Source organism: Phascolarctos cinereus, unplaced genomic scaffold (assembly GCF_003287225.1).
Source record: "Phascolarctos cinereus isolate Bilbo 61053 unplaced genomic scaffold, phaCin_HiC Scaffold_1;HRSCAF=81, whole genome shotgun sequence".
NCBI lineage: Eukaryota > Metazoa > Chordata > Mammalia > Diprotodontia > Phascolarctidae > Phascolarctos > Phascolarctos cinereus.
In genome coordinates this window covers 284,331,046-284,347,766 of record NW_027555514.1, presented here as the reverse complement: position 1 = coordinate 284,347,766, position 16,721 = coordinate 284,331,046, and the positions used below count along the sequence as shown (strand labels likewise).

The 16,721-nt window shown below is 52.1% G+C and overlaps 1 protein-coding gene across 4 annotated transcripts in view; it reads right to left on the bottom strand.

Moving 5' to 3' along the window:
* Positions 1-16,721, bottom strand: part of XPNPEP3 (X-prolyl aminopeptidase 3) — a 35,802-nt gene that overhangs the window by 12,353 nt on the left and 6,728 nt on the right. For all 4 annotated transcript variants that reach the window (XM_020982684.2, XM_078147571.1, XM_078147570.1 and 1 more), the window contains 6 exons: positions 8,233-8,640; positions 6,674-6,876; positions 4,876-4,938; positions 3,350-3,463; positions 1,150-1,235; positions 159-339 (listed from right to left, as the gene is read on the bottom strand). In XM_020982684.2, the coding sequence (XP_020838343.1) occupies positions 159-339; positions 1,150-1,235; positions 3,350-3,463; positions 4,876-4,938; positions 6,674-6,876; positions 8,233-8,640 (1,055 nt within the window). The remainder of the gene's footprint in view (positions 1-158; positions 340-1,149; positions 1,236-3,349; positions 3,464-4,875; positions 4,939-6,673; positions 6,877-8,232; positions 8,641-16,721) is intronic.

Genomic DNA, 16,721 nt, shown 5'->3' with positions numbered 1-16,721 from the left:
CCTGGGCTGGGCTCACTCAGTCCTTCCCCCCCTTCCCTTAAGAGGCACCGTCCACACAAACAATCAGCGTCCCCCCTCAGTCCCTCTGTACGCTTCTACAGGTCTGTGCCAGTGATAGCACCCCAGGCTCCAGCGGGGCCGACGCAGGGCGAGTGTACCTTGGTCACACCGTAGGCTCGGAGGCCGGTCACCACCCCGAGCTCCTGCAGCTTCTGCCCTACCAGAGCCAGCATGTGATTGTAAATGTTCTCCAGGCTCTTGCCGGGGCGGCAGAGGGCCAAGCATGCCTTCTGGATGTCCAGCACAGCTTCATAGAGGTCCGCCTGGGCTGCAGAGAACCTGCAGAGAAGAGAAAGAAAGGGTCACTTTACCACCACTGAAATGGGACAGCGGAAAATGTGGCTCAGTAGAAAGAATTAGCTTCCGAGCTTGAAGAGGGGCGAGGATGGCCGGAACACCGGCGATGACTGGTGATGGGGAGTCCGAGGAAAGGATTCTAGATCTGGGGCCAAAAAAGCGGGCCTCTCAGTGTGGCCCCAAACCATGTGACCTAGGTGAGCACAGGCAAATCCCATCATCTCTGGGCCTCAACTGCCTTGTGTGTACAAGTAGGAAGTCAAACTCGATGACTGTGAGGTCCCTCCCTCACCCAAACCCAGGTTCTCATACAGCATGAGCTCCCCAAGGGCACAAGTCCTTCATGAGTGTTTCTGAGTCTCCTGCACCCAGCAGCACCTGGCACACAGTAGGTGCTTAATGAACGCTTGCTGAGCGATCCTATGAATAAGCGTCATACCACTAATCTGCTTTCAATGCCTTGAAAAGAAGAGCCCGGCCACCAGGAAAAGCTGGGAACCAACTTCTAGGGTAATGACAACACTGGGGACGCCCCTCTGTGTTCAACGCCCCTGAGACTTCCAGCTTTCTTACTGGCTCCAATGAGTGGGAGTGAGCCTCCCAAAGTGAGCCAGGAATCCAAGTTCCAGAGAGCTGTGAATGGGGCCAGGCTGGGCCCTGCTGCCAAAACTACCAGGCGAGGAGGTGATCCCCCACCAGCTTAGGTCTCCTACTTTGTCTGGTCAGCCTGCTTTCTGCTTGATGATGCGTGAGCTCCATCCCCACTGGCGCCATGTTGGTCCCGGGGCCTACCTTCCATTGACCGGCCAGGTGCGGGTAATATCGCTCGTGTAGCCAGCAGATTCACAGCCTCCGTCCAGCAGCACCATCTCCCCATCCTGCAGGGGAGGAGAGAAGATCAGATGGGGAGGCAAGGTGGGGGTGGGGTGTGTTTCCCGGCCAGCCTAGGACGGCACTTTGTTCTCTCAGTCTGTGCTTTCTTTTTTCTTTCAATGGGTCCAATTTAAAGGAAGGAGAATCCTTCCAGAGACATTCTGCTGAGTTTTCTGCTAGCATGTCTCCAGCCCTTCCCTGGACCCTCTCGCTTCCCCAAGGCCTGTGGTTCAAAGGGGCCGTCTGGCTCACACAGGCAGTGACTGACCCACTGTCCGGTGTTACCTGTCACACACACACAGGTTGTCTTTCCCTTCCCTACCCACATTTTACTTTGCATCTCTGGTTTCCTTACTCCAACCTAAGCTGGCAGGGAGAGGTAGCAGAATTTGAATTTGGGCTCCTACGGGCCCAATCCTGTGGCTCCAGACTTGAAGATGAATCTTTTAGCGATGGGGTCATTTGATGCCAACTGTGATGTCATCACCCCCTGAGAAAACACCCTTAACTCAGATCTAAGCCGTGGGAAATTACAGGAGAGCAAACCCACACCGCTGTCTGGAAAGCTCACCTGCAGCAGGCCTCTCCCCAGACCTGCAGCCCTCTCTTAAGTCCTCCCTGCCCCGTAGCCCTTCAGTTCCAGAGCTAGATGAGGGGCCGGCCATTAGCAGGAATCGAGAAAAGATCAAAGGATTTCAGCCAACTGCCAGCTCCGTAAGCCAGCAGCATCATGAGGGGGCCAAAGAAAATGAATGCCCTGGAGGGCATGAGGAGCCCAGTGGCTTCCAGGAGGGGAAGACCAGAGCCCCTTTCGTCCTCTGCCCGGTGGCCAGTGCCAGAAGTCTCAGAGGAGGGCGGCCTGAATGGGAAAGGGCTATGGACAAGCAAAGACTCAGGGAGGGCACCCGACAGCTATGCTCCAGAGGGGCAGAGACCAGCAGAGGTACAGTCAGCCTTGAGGTCAGGAAAGCCACCCTGGAAGGGGCTGCCTAGAGAGGCCTAGGCAGAGGACGGACGGCCATTCGTTGGAGCAGGGCCTCTTTCTGGGCAGGACCGAAGGAGATGGCTGGGGAGCCTCCTCAGCCCTGGGGCCTCACTAGCCTACAGCCTATTCTTGCCTGTGACCTATCCCACCCGCTCACTATCTCTGCTGTCCTTGGGTGGAGCTGATGAAAGACCAGCCAGATCCCCCTCATCCTGGACCTGCAGTGCCCCCATGAGCAATGGGGCAGGTGTGAATGCTGGCCAGCTCTCCTATCTGCTACAAGGCACCTGGCATTTCAGTTACTCTAAAGAATAAAACCAAAGCTTCCCGAGAACAGCATCTCAGTTCTTCAACGGTGGAGACAAGGCGGAGCTCAAGTGGGGGTCCCCAGGATGAGATGTGAGGTGACCCTTGCCCATCAGCAGCCACTGAGATGGCCGGCCTGCCAGGTGTGAGCGCTGAGTGCGCCAACGGGATGATGGTCAACTAACATGGTGACGAAACAGGCGGATTAAGCACATGCCAGAAGGTGGCTGAGGGATCACTCGGGCCCAGTCTGATCTGGGCATCCAGGGTGCTGAATCTAGAGGCCCAGCTCAGAGTCTCACGAGCTGGGTGACCTGCCTGTGCCTATTTCTTCAGGTGTTTTCTCACCCACTAAATAGGAGCTCAAACTGCAGCTTCCCCCTCGCTCCCAGGGCACTGGGAGCAAACTACTCTGGGGGTCCAGGTCTCTACACACCAGGAGCCAACATGGGAGGAGTCTGGGGGGCAGCGGGCTTCAGGCTAGCGGGCCTTTGATTACATGAGCGCTCCTCGGTGGGACCTATTGGACCTTAACTACCACACGGCACCGCCTCAGTCACACTGAGATCTGGGATACGCCAAGGTGCCCCACTGCCTCCTGGGCCATCTGCAGTCGTCCGGATCCACACCTGGCCACTGGACCCAGACGGCTCTGGAGGAGAGAGTGAGGCTGGTGACCCTGCACAGCCCTGCCTCACCTCAATCCAGTTCACTCACATGTCACGGCATCACCTCCCCGATGTCACGGGCCTTTTGAGAACGGAGCTCAAAGAGCGGCAGCAGCTCCTTGGTGGGATAGGTGGGTCCAGATGGGGACCTCCCACTTACCTTAATGATCTGGTTGTTCTTTACATAGTGCAAAGTATTAGACCGGTTACCCCCGGCGATCACAGGCGGGTAGGCCAAGATGTCTGCACCCCGAGACCGACACTCAAATTCAAACTGTAAAAGTCACAGAGACACAGAAGGAAGAAGGGAGCTTGCTTCTTCTGTCCCTACTTAGCCCCCTTCTTGGGCATGAAGGCTGGACTTTATTCCACCATTTACTACCAGAATACCAGACAGGAGAACTCTCAGACCTCCCCACAAGCCAAGCCTCCATGGGAGAGGTCGTGGTACCTGGGGGCTCCGAAGTTGTGCCGGTCGGTCACGGCACTGGGGCTGCAGGCCTGGGGTGGGCCAGGACTTGGCCTGGAGGGGCTGACCAGCACAGGGCTGCAGGTGTGGGATCAAAGGGGCAGGAAGAAGAGGGGTACTCCCTCCACCCCAAACTGCTCATGCTCCAGTTTCAGGCCATTTTTGTTGGGGCCTCAGCAAACAGCCAAAATGGCCAGTCATCCCCACCAAGCACTGGTTTTCTTAACTTTGCATTCTTCCTTAAGAGGCCACTAGCAGCTCACCTCCCGGTGTTCGCCTGCCCATGCCCCAGAACTCAGCCTCTTTCAATGGCCCTATAATCACCCTGGCTCCCTTCCCCCTAAACCCTCCACTTCTTCTCTTCTACAGTCCCCATCCTGGGAAGGCCAGAAGCGCCCCCTGACTATCAAGGGCGTAATGAGTGCAATTAGGGACCTCCGGGGAGAGAGGCTGGACTCCTATTTGGGTCCCTCAGGCCTCCACGGCTTACTTGTTAAACAACAGGGCGATGTGGACTGCTGACGCACACATGCCTTGTGACCTTTTCAGCCTTTCAAATGGCCACCAGCCTACTCTTTTCGGGGGAGTAAAAGCTAATGCCGGGCAAGTCATCAAAGGCACGAATTCCATTAAAGCAGTCCCTGGGAAGCCAGGGCCGGGGGAACAAAGTGTTACTGCTTAGTGGGGCTGTACCCCACGGCTGGTCTGAGCGGCTGCAATTTGGCATTTGTTACAATAATGTTTTCTTCCTTTCCAAATACACAACCGGCCACTGTGTCAACTCCACTGTATTTTCTGGTTCTTAGGATGTGTATAACTTCCTAAGTTTAGAGGTGCTGGGGATCCCTGTTCTCAGGCCCCTCCCAGCCCTGACATCCCCTGTTCTCAGGCCCCTCCCAGCTCTGACATTCCTTGTTCTCAGGCCCCTCCCAGCCCTGACATCTCTGTTCTAAGGCCCCTGTCAGCCCTGATATTCTCTGTTCTCAGGCCCCTTCCAGCTCTGACATCCCCTGTTCTCAGGCCCCTTCCAGCTCTGACATCCCCTGTTCTCAGGCCCCTCCCAGCTTGCACATCCTCTGTTCTCAGGCCCCTCCCAGCTTGGACATCCCTTGTTCTAAGCTCACTTGCCCACTGCCCAGTGCCCACCAGCTCAAGGTTATCTGCAAACTCCCTAAGCTTTCCTTTTCAACAATCCCTTCTCTCTGTAAAACACATACCTTTGCATAAAGAAATGCTTCATCCACTGGGGCTTTGCTAGCAAACATGGTCTCTATAAAAGCCTGCCAAAGGAAAAAGGGAGAAATATAGTTTTCTTTTATCCCACACGTCACTTCCTGTGCTAGACATCTGGAACCCCAAGAACCAGCCCTTCCATTCTCCCAGGGCCCAGATGGGATGCAGCGAATCCTCCATGGGCGCTGCCAGAGTTGAGAAGGCAGAACGTTCTTTCCGGAGGTGCTGAGCACACCTGCGCTGGGGATGCCCGGGTCAGAAAACCTGGCTCTGGTCTCCCTTTTACTGCTGAAGTGCTGAGTGACCTGAAATGAGCCTGCACCCCTCACCTGTAAAGGGGGAACAACATCACTTCTCTCATCTCTCAAAAGATCTTAGTTGTACCGATGGCCCTGCAGGCCGACAGAAGGGAACCAGCAAAGCCTTCTGCGTGGAGCGCACTGGTACTGATGGGCAAATGGCAAAGGCCCCGCAAAGGTGAGGCAGACCGTCACGGTGAGAGGACAGCCGACTCTCCATTAGTGTGCAAACTCCTTAGTAGAAGAGGCCACGCGAGGCCATACGGGCCTCTCTCCTAACACCCTGCCGTGAGGGCAGACGGTCATTTCTGCGGATTCCAGAACGGCCTCCGCTTCTCTGTGAGGTAACACCGCGGCGGCCTGTGTCCACAGTGCAATGATACAGCAAAGGGTCAGTCTGGGGGCCTGGCCTGTGGACTCACCTTGTCTCTTTATAGTCATTCCCTGTCACAGGGACAGATGCAGAGAGAGAGAGACAGTATGACCCATTACAACCGCCAAGGCTGGGGCACAGACAGATGCTGGAGAGTGAAGTCAATGGGGGAGCCGGAGGGATGGATGCCTCTCCCGGGAAGGTGGGTCTGTGCCAACACAAGCCAGGCAACAGAGGGACACGGCAGGAGCTCCGGCTGACGTATCCAAGGAAGCCTGGCCCTTGGTGGGCGGCGGGGGAAAGGCGAGCCTCTCAAGGCCTTGCAGAAGAATGCCCTTCACCTCGTTTGTTTTCAATATGGTCTCTACAAGATGGTTGGCATGAGGGTGACTCAGAGACAAGATGTCCTATCTAGGAGCTACGGCATTTTCTCCCATTAAGGACACTTCACAATGAAAGGACGGACACGACTTCAGCATCCCTGCCTCTGCCCGGATCATCACAGCCCTGTCCTTGGTACCTGGCTAAGGGCTAGGACACATCCCCAACATTATCTTTAAACACATCTCGATTTCTTCTCCTGGGTCAGTCAGTCCACAAGCATTTGGAAGAGGCTTTCCTGTGTGGGTCATATGTAACAGAGTCCTTCCCTAGCTCTGCTGTTCACCAGGCTTAGGAGCTTCCTTCTCTAGGCCTCAGTTTCCTCATTTGTAAAATGGAGGGAGGAGGCAGAACTAGCTGAGTTTCAAGTTCCCTGCTCCCATCTCTCAATCCTGGGAGCTCTGCCCTTTCTTGGACAAGGGATGATGGGGCTAAGATTCATGGTATGGGGAGAGTTTCAGCTCCACAACTCTGGGGATACCCCCCCCCCCCAGCAATTCTGATTCTAGTATTGTCTTTGGATACGGGGAGAAGAAGTGCATGGAAGAGGGGACAACTACTCAGGGGCTCTAGCAAGCAGACCCTCAAAGCAACCCAGAGGAGGCAGATTTCAACTGCTCATCGAGAGATTTGGGGCCCCCGGGCTTGTCCAACCCCCACCAGGGCCTCCTGATGCTAAGCTCCCAGGCACGGGAGACACCACGTCTGAAGCCTGGGCCCGCTCCATACCTGGGATGTCAGCCGCCCAGCGCCCTGCAGGAGCGCTATCTCGGCAGGGGATTTGATGAGCCGGAGGCGCTGGACCAGGTGCCGGACAGCTCGCACCCTGTTCCTGCTGCCGGCCTTGGCCTCTGTCACAGGCTTCATGTAGTCAGAATGTAGCTGGGCATGGGAGGGTTTGGTCCAGTCATACCAAACCGTACTCGTCTCCGCTTCCAACAGGAAACCAAAGAAAACCAGAGGCAGAGAGAAGAGTCACAAAAAGACAGCAGAATCGCAAAGGGCTGAATGACACAAAACTCCCCTGGCACTGGGATGTGGCTGGGCCCACTCCCCGTCCCGGGTCTTTGTAAAGGCAACAGTCGGGTCGTGTGCTCTAGAACTAGGAATCCCTGATTGTTGGTGATCTATCCAACCTCATGTTGTCCACACAGCTAAGCTGGTGGTAGTGGTGAGGCTGAGGTGCCGGAGAGGATGGCTTCTCATCCTCAGGTTTGAGAGCCGCCATGCCCTCCCACGGGGTCTTTCTGTGCGGGGGGTGGGGTGGGGTGGGGGAACCGGAAAGCTTTCTTATATTCTAGGAGAAATTCTTCTCCAGAACTGCTGTGGCAGTCCAGCAGTGGGATGCCAACTCCCACGTCACCCTTCCCTTAGAGGCCAATCCCAAAGGATTCAGGCGTTGTCCATGGTCAGACCCGAGAGAGGAAGGTGCTGAGGCTAGAGAAGAGAATGCTGGCTTGGAAGTCAGGGGGCCTCAGGTCACAACGTGCCATTGGTATTTAGTAGCTGGGTGACCCTGAGGCTCCTGGGATGAGACATAGTGACAGGGCCAGTTTTTCAAATGGTTTTTCTGAGGAACTGTGACTGGGTTTTCACCCATATGAGCGGACAGCCCTTTCTCCCACTCCAGTCCATGACGTATGGCAGCTGCCTGATGGGCAGGTCCTGTGAGAGGCCGGGGAGTAGGCTGCCCTAGCCCGACAGCTCCCGCTCAGACCGCTCAGGGGCATGCTGTAACGTACACCCACCCAAAGGAGAGCCCCAGTCGCACAGAGAGGTGAAAGGGACAAGGCTCCCGTGGAGACTGCACGTATGCTCAAGTTTGCACCCAAAGTGAAATAAGCCGGGCCCTCTCTCTGCCCTCTACCACTGTGGCTCAGGCTACAAAATCACTGCCTTGACACAAAATACAGCCTTGAGAGCCCTCAGGCAGCAAACATCAACCAAGCTCTATTTCACCCACCTTTCTTTTTGCTTAGTAGCTCTGCCAAAACACAGACCAATCACTTCCCTACTCTCAAGGGGAAAAAAAGGGGGAGATCCTGTCCCTTTCTGTCTTTCGCCTGGAAGGGCTAAGGAGCTTACAGGTGCCAGCCACCAAGTCACCAGCACAGTCTTGGTCCTCTGGGGCAGAGAAAACCTGCTAGAAGCTTGACTGTAGGTGGTTAGGGATCTAGTGGGATCTCCAAGGGATCTGGTGACTTGGATCCCAATGGGAAATGGTGACCAGGCGATAAGAGGGCACAGCACCAGGTGCCCTGGGGCCGGCTACCGTGTCCTCTTGGTACCTTTCAGTTTGGGGAGCAGATGCCTGAACTCCTCCAGAGGGAAAGCTTCATCCACACCAGTGAGAGCCACGGCTCCGTCAGCCCCCGAGCGTGGCCCGTCCCAGAGCTCCCGGCCGGGATCCCTCCGAGGGACAAAGAGCACGGCTCTGTGGGCAGGGAGCTCCTTGCCAGGAAGGCTCTGAAGGACCAGGATGCTGTCAGGCTCCTGGAATCCACAGAGGTACAGGAAGTTGTTGTCTTGGTGGAAGGTATAGGGGATGTCATTGCTCATGTAGAACGTGGGATTGGAGAGCAAGACCACTGCCTGGTCTGTCCCAGCCTGGCCTTGGGCTTCCTTCTGGATCAAAGCCATCAGTTTGTGTCTGCGCAGAGCATACTCCACTTGGGACAGTCCTGGGGTCACCTCGCCTAAGAATGACAAACGACAAGAATTTGCATTGATGCAGAGCTATGTTACAGATGAAGCCGAGGACACGCATGCCCCTCACTCCCCCGTCTGCTCTGAGGGGCTGCTACCACCTGACAAGCTGGGGAAGAGCCCAGGTATTTCTCTCTGGGTCAGTCTGCCATTCCTGAGGCTGGGGGTGGAGCCAGGGCTGGGGGTGCAAAGGGCAAGAGGTCTAAATGAAGAGAGAGAGAGAGAGAGGGCAAGGGCCCTGGTCCCCCCAGGCCTCAATACCAGGCAGGCTCCCAATATCACCTCTAGTCTGACCACTCCAAAACTCCTGGCTCTACTGAGAGTCAAAAATGTCCCTCAAAATTCTAAAACGATCTGGTTGAGGAGAGGCTTGTGTTCTGTGTGCAGGTTTGGTAGCTTGTAGCACAGCAGAGGTAACAAAGGGGCTTCCTGAAGCACAGCTCCACATGGCCTGGATCCCATGACAAGCTCCCCAAGTGCCCCCAGTCACGGCACTGAAGCTGCCTGCCTGGCTAACTCACTCCACCCTCCCCCGGCACCACCACCACCACGGTCTGTACAATCACGGTAGGCCCCGAGGACAACATCTGCCTCCAGAGCTGTCTTGGAGCGGGAGCCATGATGTAAGCGGCCACACTGTGGGGGATGGGGAAAGTGAGACTCCGATCTCTTTCAGCTCCACCTTCCTCACCTTGAAGGCTCCAGATCATAGCACCAATTATCATCAAGCAGCTGCAGCCTACCTGAGAGAATGCCAACTAAAGAAGGGAGGAATGGGGGGCATTTTGCAAGGCTTGCTTTTTTTTTTAAATTTTATTAATTTATTTTGATTTGTCAACAATTACTTCCATAGGCTTTTGAGTTTAAAATTTTCCTCCCCCTCCCTCCCCTGCAACACGGGGCACAATCTGATATAGGCTTTACATCTGCATTCCTATTAAACATATTTTCACATTAGTGAAGTTGTAAGTAAAAATTAAAACCAACAGGAGGAGCCATCAGAAAGAGAAAGGAAAAAAAACGATAGCGATTCAACTTCCATAGTTCTTTCTTTGGATGTGGACAGCCTTTTCCATTCCGAGGCCTCTGGAGATGTCTTAGATCCTTGCAATGCTGAGAAGGGTTCAGTTTACCGATATTAGTCATCGCACAGCATGGCTGTTATCGTGTACAACCTTCTCCTGGTTCTGCTCACTTCACTCAGCATCAGACCATGCAAGTCTTTCCAGGTTTTTCTGAAGCCTGCCTGCTCATCATTTCTTACAGCACAATAGTATTCCATTACATTCATACACCACAACTCGCTCAGCCATTCCTCAGTGGATGGGCATCCCCTCAGTTTCCAATTCTTTGCCACCACAAAAAGAGCTGCCATGAATATTTTTGTACATGTGGGTCCTTTCCCATTTGTATGATCTCTTTGGGATACAGCCCTAGAAGTGCTGTTGCTGGGTCAAAGGGTATGCACATTTTTACAGCCCTTTGGGCATAGTTGGAAAGGCTTTCTTAAAAATTTTAAATTAATGGTATGGCCTTGTGGAAGTGGGAAGAAGGGCATGACCAATTCTCCCTGGACCCCCACTGTGCATTACCTTCCTATGGAAGGGCCTCCACTGGCTCACTTCTGACTACTGAATAAAATGCAAATTCCTCAGCTTAGTCTTCAGGGCCTCTATCAGCTGGTGACATTACCTACCTAACCATCTTGCTACTGCCCGAAGTGGTCCCTAAAGTCCATTCTGGAAGCCTCCTCACTGCCCTTATCCACGTGGAATATATCTTCAGGAATTTTCTTTAAAAATGGTGTTAGCTGGATCTTAGCAACCCATTCTCTGGAGAAGGGGGACATAGGGAAAAGGGCCCAGTAAAAGCCCATGGGTTACTGGCACCAGGGAGCCCCCTCTCTCTTTGCTCTCTGCTCATGAATTGGAGACAGAAATTGGTGGAACACCACCAGCTGCCAAGGACTCCAAGGAGGAGAAAGACAGACGAAGCCCAGGAGGTGACTGTGACAGGACAGAGAAGAGGAGCTACAGGTGGCAGTCTGGGGCGAATGGCTGGAGGAGACAGCTTCACCAGCATGGGTGGGATTCGCCATTAGAATCTCAAGATCCAATGTGCCTCTGGCCAAATGACCAATATAGAAAGGAAGCGTCGAAGACAAGAGTACATTCAAGAATGCTTCACCAGACGCCTGCCACAATGGCGCGGCAAGGCGCTGACCAAGGTGGGGAAACCTCTGGAGGGTTTCATTTCTCTAAGGAGACAAGGCAAGGCCACAGACACCCAGGCCCTCGGCTTCAGTTCAGGATGAAGGAGGTACATAGAAATTCCTTGAGGATCAAAAATCCCGGGGAAAGCCGCCTGACGAGGAACTAAGGACTGAGGAAGCACCGCAGGTTCTGGAAGGCTGGAGGCCGCAGAGCTTGGCCGAGCCAAACTAGCCAGCTAAAACCTTGGAACCCGTTTTCTCATCAAAGGGTCTAGCAGCCAGACTTGAGCCAGCGACCCTGAAGGTGAGAGCCAGAACCAAGGTGGGGGCGGTGGGCCCAACTTCCCAGCCCCCTGCCTTCTCTTACAGGCTGTGGCGATGAGCAAATGAAATCCGCTCTGTCAAGCGCTCCGGGAACGTCAGCTCTTATTTACTATTTATTCTCACCGATCGCCCTCTCCTCCATCTCCTGGGTATTTATTAGAGAGAACTGACCAAGCCTCCGACCTCACTGACCGCACCAAGGGCTCATTCTCTGACCTCTCCCTCCATCCTCTCTTCCAGCCACAAAGGAAGAGACATCCTAGTTTTCTTTAAGACTAATCAATCCATCTCTCTTCTCTCTCTGCAAGGGGTCTCAGAGGCCACTGAGCCTAACACTTCTATTCTCAAGAACTAGGCACACTGCAGCTACCATGGGCCAAAGCTTGGAAGGGGCTAGAAAAGGATCCAAGGCCCTCCTGACCCCACGCCCAGTGCTCCAACCACTGCTCCACCAAGCCTCCAACCCGACCTCCTCCCAAGACCTTAATCCAGAAACCAGTTCTCTCTTTTTCTACACTTGCATCGCCCAGGGCTGGGAGGCTCCGGTGAGCTAATCTCTAAAGAGCACTGAATACCCTTATCCGAATTATTATTGTTATTATGCTCTCCTCCTGCCTGGGCTCCTGCACTATCCTGGTTCTCTTTCCTCCTCTCTCTCTACTATCTCACACCTCTGGCTGATGACTGCAGCCTGAGCCATCAATGAATGAGTTGAACTCCATCATTTTAGAGATGAGGAAGCTGAGGCCCTGAGACTTCAGGTGCCCAGAAGTGATGTGGGTTTCTGCTAAGTCATTCACATGCCCACACCTCCCCTTGAATAACGTGAGCCCCAGAGAATCACACAGCAGACCCCAGACCCAGAGGGAGCAGTGACTCTGCACCCATGGGCCTAGAGTGGGGGAGGGGCATCAGAAACCATCGACCTCTTCATTTTCAGGAGATGCGACAGGCCCAGGGAGGTTGGCCTGCCACATCATAGGTAGAATCTGAACGCTAGCCCTCTGACTTCGCGGGGACAGCCCCAAGGCTGACTGGACTTCCCTTCTGATTACCCCTCTCCTTCAGCACTGATACCACCCCCTATGACAAATCTGTTGTCTCTGATTTTCCCACCTGGCCAAGGCCTCTCAGGCCATCCAGCTCCATCAGCCCTGCCAACCTGGAGAAGCACCTGGCTTCCATCACTGGCCCAGGGTTCACATCCTACCCCTGCCGCTTCCTGCTTGTGCCACCGAACCTCTCTCAGACCAAGGTGGGGGATGGACAAGAGGGTGCTCTTAAGCCCCTGGCACTCGCCTGCTGCCACAGGGCTGACCTACCCTTTAGAGCCAATTCCAATAGCCCCTCCTCCAGGAAGTACACGGATCCCACCCCTCCCCCAGCAAAAGTCATCTTTTCTGCCTCGAATTTCTTACTGGGATTTTCTGGAGATTTCTCCATTGCGCTCATGCTGTTCTGCCCTCTGCACACTTTCAGCACAACATCTTCCTACGTAAACATCTGTTGACGGAGTCACTAAAGCCTGTACACAGATGCCTGTCTCTGTCTCCTCTGTGCCCCTGGCACGGGCCTGGCCCATCACGGGCACTGTGAAAGGTCAGACGAATCGACTCCACTGTCATGTCTCTTCTTTCATCCTCTTCCCTCACAGGGCCGTCACTTCTCTATCCTGGGCTTCACCATCCCTTTCCTGTACCGGGCATTCAACGGCCACTGGTGCCCATGCACGTCCTGGGTCCCTTCACATACTTGGCCAGCTCTGTCAGCCAGCACGATCCTCTGGCTTCGGGGGAATGACGGACACAATGTGATCTTCAGCTGGCAGCACTGGCTTCTCCCTACAGACAGGGTCCGACTGATGGCACCTGGAATTTGTGTCCTGTGCTGGCTCAGCCTGGGGCTGTACTGTCCAAGGCCCAGTCTGACATGGAGAAGGGGTCTGCTCGCCAGAAGGTGGCCACTAGGAAGACAGTAATAACAGCAGCCAGCAAAACACTTCACAGATTATCTCCTCTGATCCTCACAACATCCCCAAGAGGCAGAGCTACCCCAACTTTACAGATGAGAAAACTGAGGCAGACAGGGTGGAGTGACTTGCCCAGGGTCACACAGCAGGACCAGTACTGTCTGCACTATGGCGCCACCTAGCAGCAGGACAGTGAAATAGACAGCAAACTGGCCTGGGGGTCAGGAAGACAAGAGGCAGTCCTGAGCCATATGACCCTGGGGACTACATTCACCTCCTGGACCTCTTTGTCCTCTCTGAGAAATGATGATGATGACACTTGGCCCTGAACAGGAGACTTCAGACTTGTCACGTGTGCAGCATTAGGGAAAGGCAAGTTACTGTTCTCACCTGAGAAAGAATGAATCAGACATCCCTTGAGGCAGCATGGTATAGGGGATGGGTCCTCTTTCCAACCTTACTGGGAGATTCTACGCAAGTCACCCTGTCCATGGCTCAGTTTCGTCATCTGCAAAAGGAGGCAGGGGCCTCTGTGGTCTCTACAATCTGGGATGCTCAGAATCGTTTCAAGTGCGTCACTGTAACTTCTCCTAGTACTTAGCACTGTCTAACTGCGCGCTGGTTGCTCAAAAAAAAAAAAAAGAAAAAATGCCCCTTCCCCAGTAAACGTCTCCTGAGACAGAGGCAAGATGGAGACATGTTCTCATAGGGACGGGAGCAAACAAGCCCCCAGCAGGTAAAGACAACACACCTGCTTGTACACATCACAGGAGATCGGTGAAACACAGGAAAACTGAGGCTGAGGCAACTGGATAAAGAGCCTTGAAGGCCAAGCCGGACTGAAGATCATGGGTTCAGAGAGATCAGAGTCTTTCTTCCTCCTTGGGATGGATGTCATTAAGAATTCACCTAGAGAGCTCAGGCTCCAGACAGCTTTCTGGCCATGGAGCTAAAGAATGGAACTTTTCTCCCCACCCTCCCCTCCTAATCAAAGGATGGACTTTGGCACTGCAGAATACGGAGGACTTTGCACTGCAGAATGCAGGGCTCCAGACTGTTCTTAATCTAGATGGTGGTTCTGCACTCAGTAGCTTGTCCAGAAACTTGGTTTTTCTCCTTTTCCTGCTCATCTCTATTTGCCTTCGGGTCATTTCATTGACCTTTTCTTTTCTGTGACCTGGAGAGAGCCAGGCTTTTGTAACAGAAGAGTCACCCTGGAGAATGTGGCTGCACAGAGGTTTCTGGGCTAGCTGTGAATTTCATTTATCCATGCTCTTTCCCTACCATTGTCATTAACAGCAGAACTGACCATATAAGCTGGAACGCATTGATAAGTCACTTAGTATGTTCAGCCACTGCGCTAAGTGCTGGGGAGAGAAAGGAAGAAACCAGTCCTTGCCTTCCAGGACCTTAGAAATCTAATAGAAGACAGCATGCAAACCACAAGATACAATGGAAGGAAGTCTCAGGGGAAGGCACGAACCCTGAGTGGAAACCAGGAAAGGCATCTGGCAGAAGGTGAGATATTAGCTGGACTTGAAGGAAGCCACGGAAGCCAGGACGCAGCATAGAGGAAGCAGGGACGTCCAGGAACAGGGGTAAGGTGGCAGAAGATGGAGAACCCCATTCGAGGGAGGCTTACAGATAGAGTTCTGATATCCTCCCATTTACTTTAAGCACATATATACGTCTGGAAAAGATCACCGAACATCAGCGCTGGAAGGAGCCTGAAGGATCATCCACTCCAACCCTTTATTTTACAGAAGAGGAAACTTAGGCTTCATGCAGGTGACCCACCCAGGCTCCCAAAGCCAATCAGTGGCAGAGCAGAGACCAACTGAAGCAGAGGCCTATGTTGAAGCTGCTATGGTCCAAAGGCACTAATTATTGGCTGCACGCTTCCCATTAAAAAAAAATTTTTTTTAAATGATAAAGGAAGTCCAAGTAATCACAGAATTATATAAGGCAAAAGACCCTGGTTCTTTTCATTTAGGGAAAAAGGGAGAAAAAAGGCTGAGACAAGAAACTTGAACCTTAGCAGCAAATTCGGCCATTTTTATACTCTGGTCAGTGGACTGAAAGTCCCAACGCTGTTCTTGGATGAATTCCAGCCGATAAGACTGGAACTGAGTAGGCATTCTCCCACCTTATCAAATCATAAATGGGCTCTAAAGTGTAAAGAACCAAAAGTCTGGGAAGCAAGTAGGGGTTACCAGATGACGAAGATGAGCGTGGTCAATCCAAGTGCTATATTTGAGAAGCCTCCCCAGCAGAGGATAGAGAACTTACAAGCAGCCGGGGGCTCCTCCAAGACTCCCAAAGTCACACTCAGCACAGCAAAGAAATAATTTCTCCTGATTTCATCTGAGGAGTGATTCTCCAGAGAAGTTTGGAAACAGGCTTAAAGGCATGGGCCCCGCTGAACAGCAGCTTCCCATAAGCGTGTCGCAAAGCGAGGTGGGCCAAGAGTTTTATTAAGCATGCTCTGGACGAAGGAGACAGTGCAAGACTTTTAAAGGTACTCTCTTCAATACTGGGTGATTGAAAAAATGTTTCCTCTAATTATTTTGCATATTCAAACTTTCACTGTACCTGCTTCTGGAAGTCATTACATTGTGCTTAATTTATCACAAAACTACTGGGGAGACAGCTCAAAAAAACAAACAAACCACCAAGGTTTATTTTACCAAGAAAAACACAAGCCATTTGAAAATGTAATGATGAAATGTGGACCATATTTAAAAAGCAGACCACATTTGGACCAGTGTCTTTTTCTCGGCATTACTATTACATTTTCTTTCTTTTTTATATAAATAATTTTATATACAATGTATTATATTATTGCGCATTAAATATACATTATTTTGTATATTTTAAATTGTATTTTTTAAAGTATGAGTCAAAAAGTGAGGGGGGAAAGGGAGGAGAGAAAGAGAGTTTGGTTTGACTCATACTTCAGAAAACACAATTTTAAAAATATGTATAGATAAATAATAAAATGAATATATTTACCTATAAATTGACAAATATACACACGTACAAAGTAGAAAGCCAAAACTCTAAAGCAATATAGATTATATATGCATTATATATAATACAGAAAGTAGAATGTACTGTATATAGAAAATAAGTTATATAAATATGCATATGTATATAGTAACTATTAAGTAATTATATTCGAGAACAAAACAATAATTACCTAAGTTACTATTACATTTTCAATGCAACAGTACTGTCTTGAGTAGAAAACTGTCTTGAACTCACAATGGAAAACACTATCCACTTCTAGAACTATGCATTCTGAATGTAGATTGAAGCAGACTATTTGCTTGCTCTCTCTCTCTCTCCCCTCTCTCTCTCTCTCTCTCTCTCCCCTCTCTCTTTCTGTCTCTCTCCCCTTTCTCTCTCTCTCTCTCTCTCTCTCTCCCCTTTCTCTCTCTCCCCTTTCTTTCTCTCTCTCTCTCTGTTTCTCTCTCTCTCTCTCTCTTCTCTCTCTCTCTCTTCTCTCTCTCTTTTTTGTTCTTTCTTGTGGTTCCTCCCATTGGTTCCAATTCTTGACAACATGA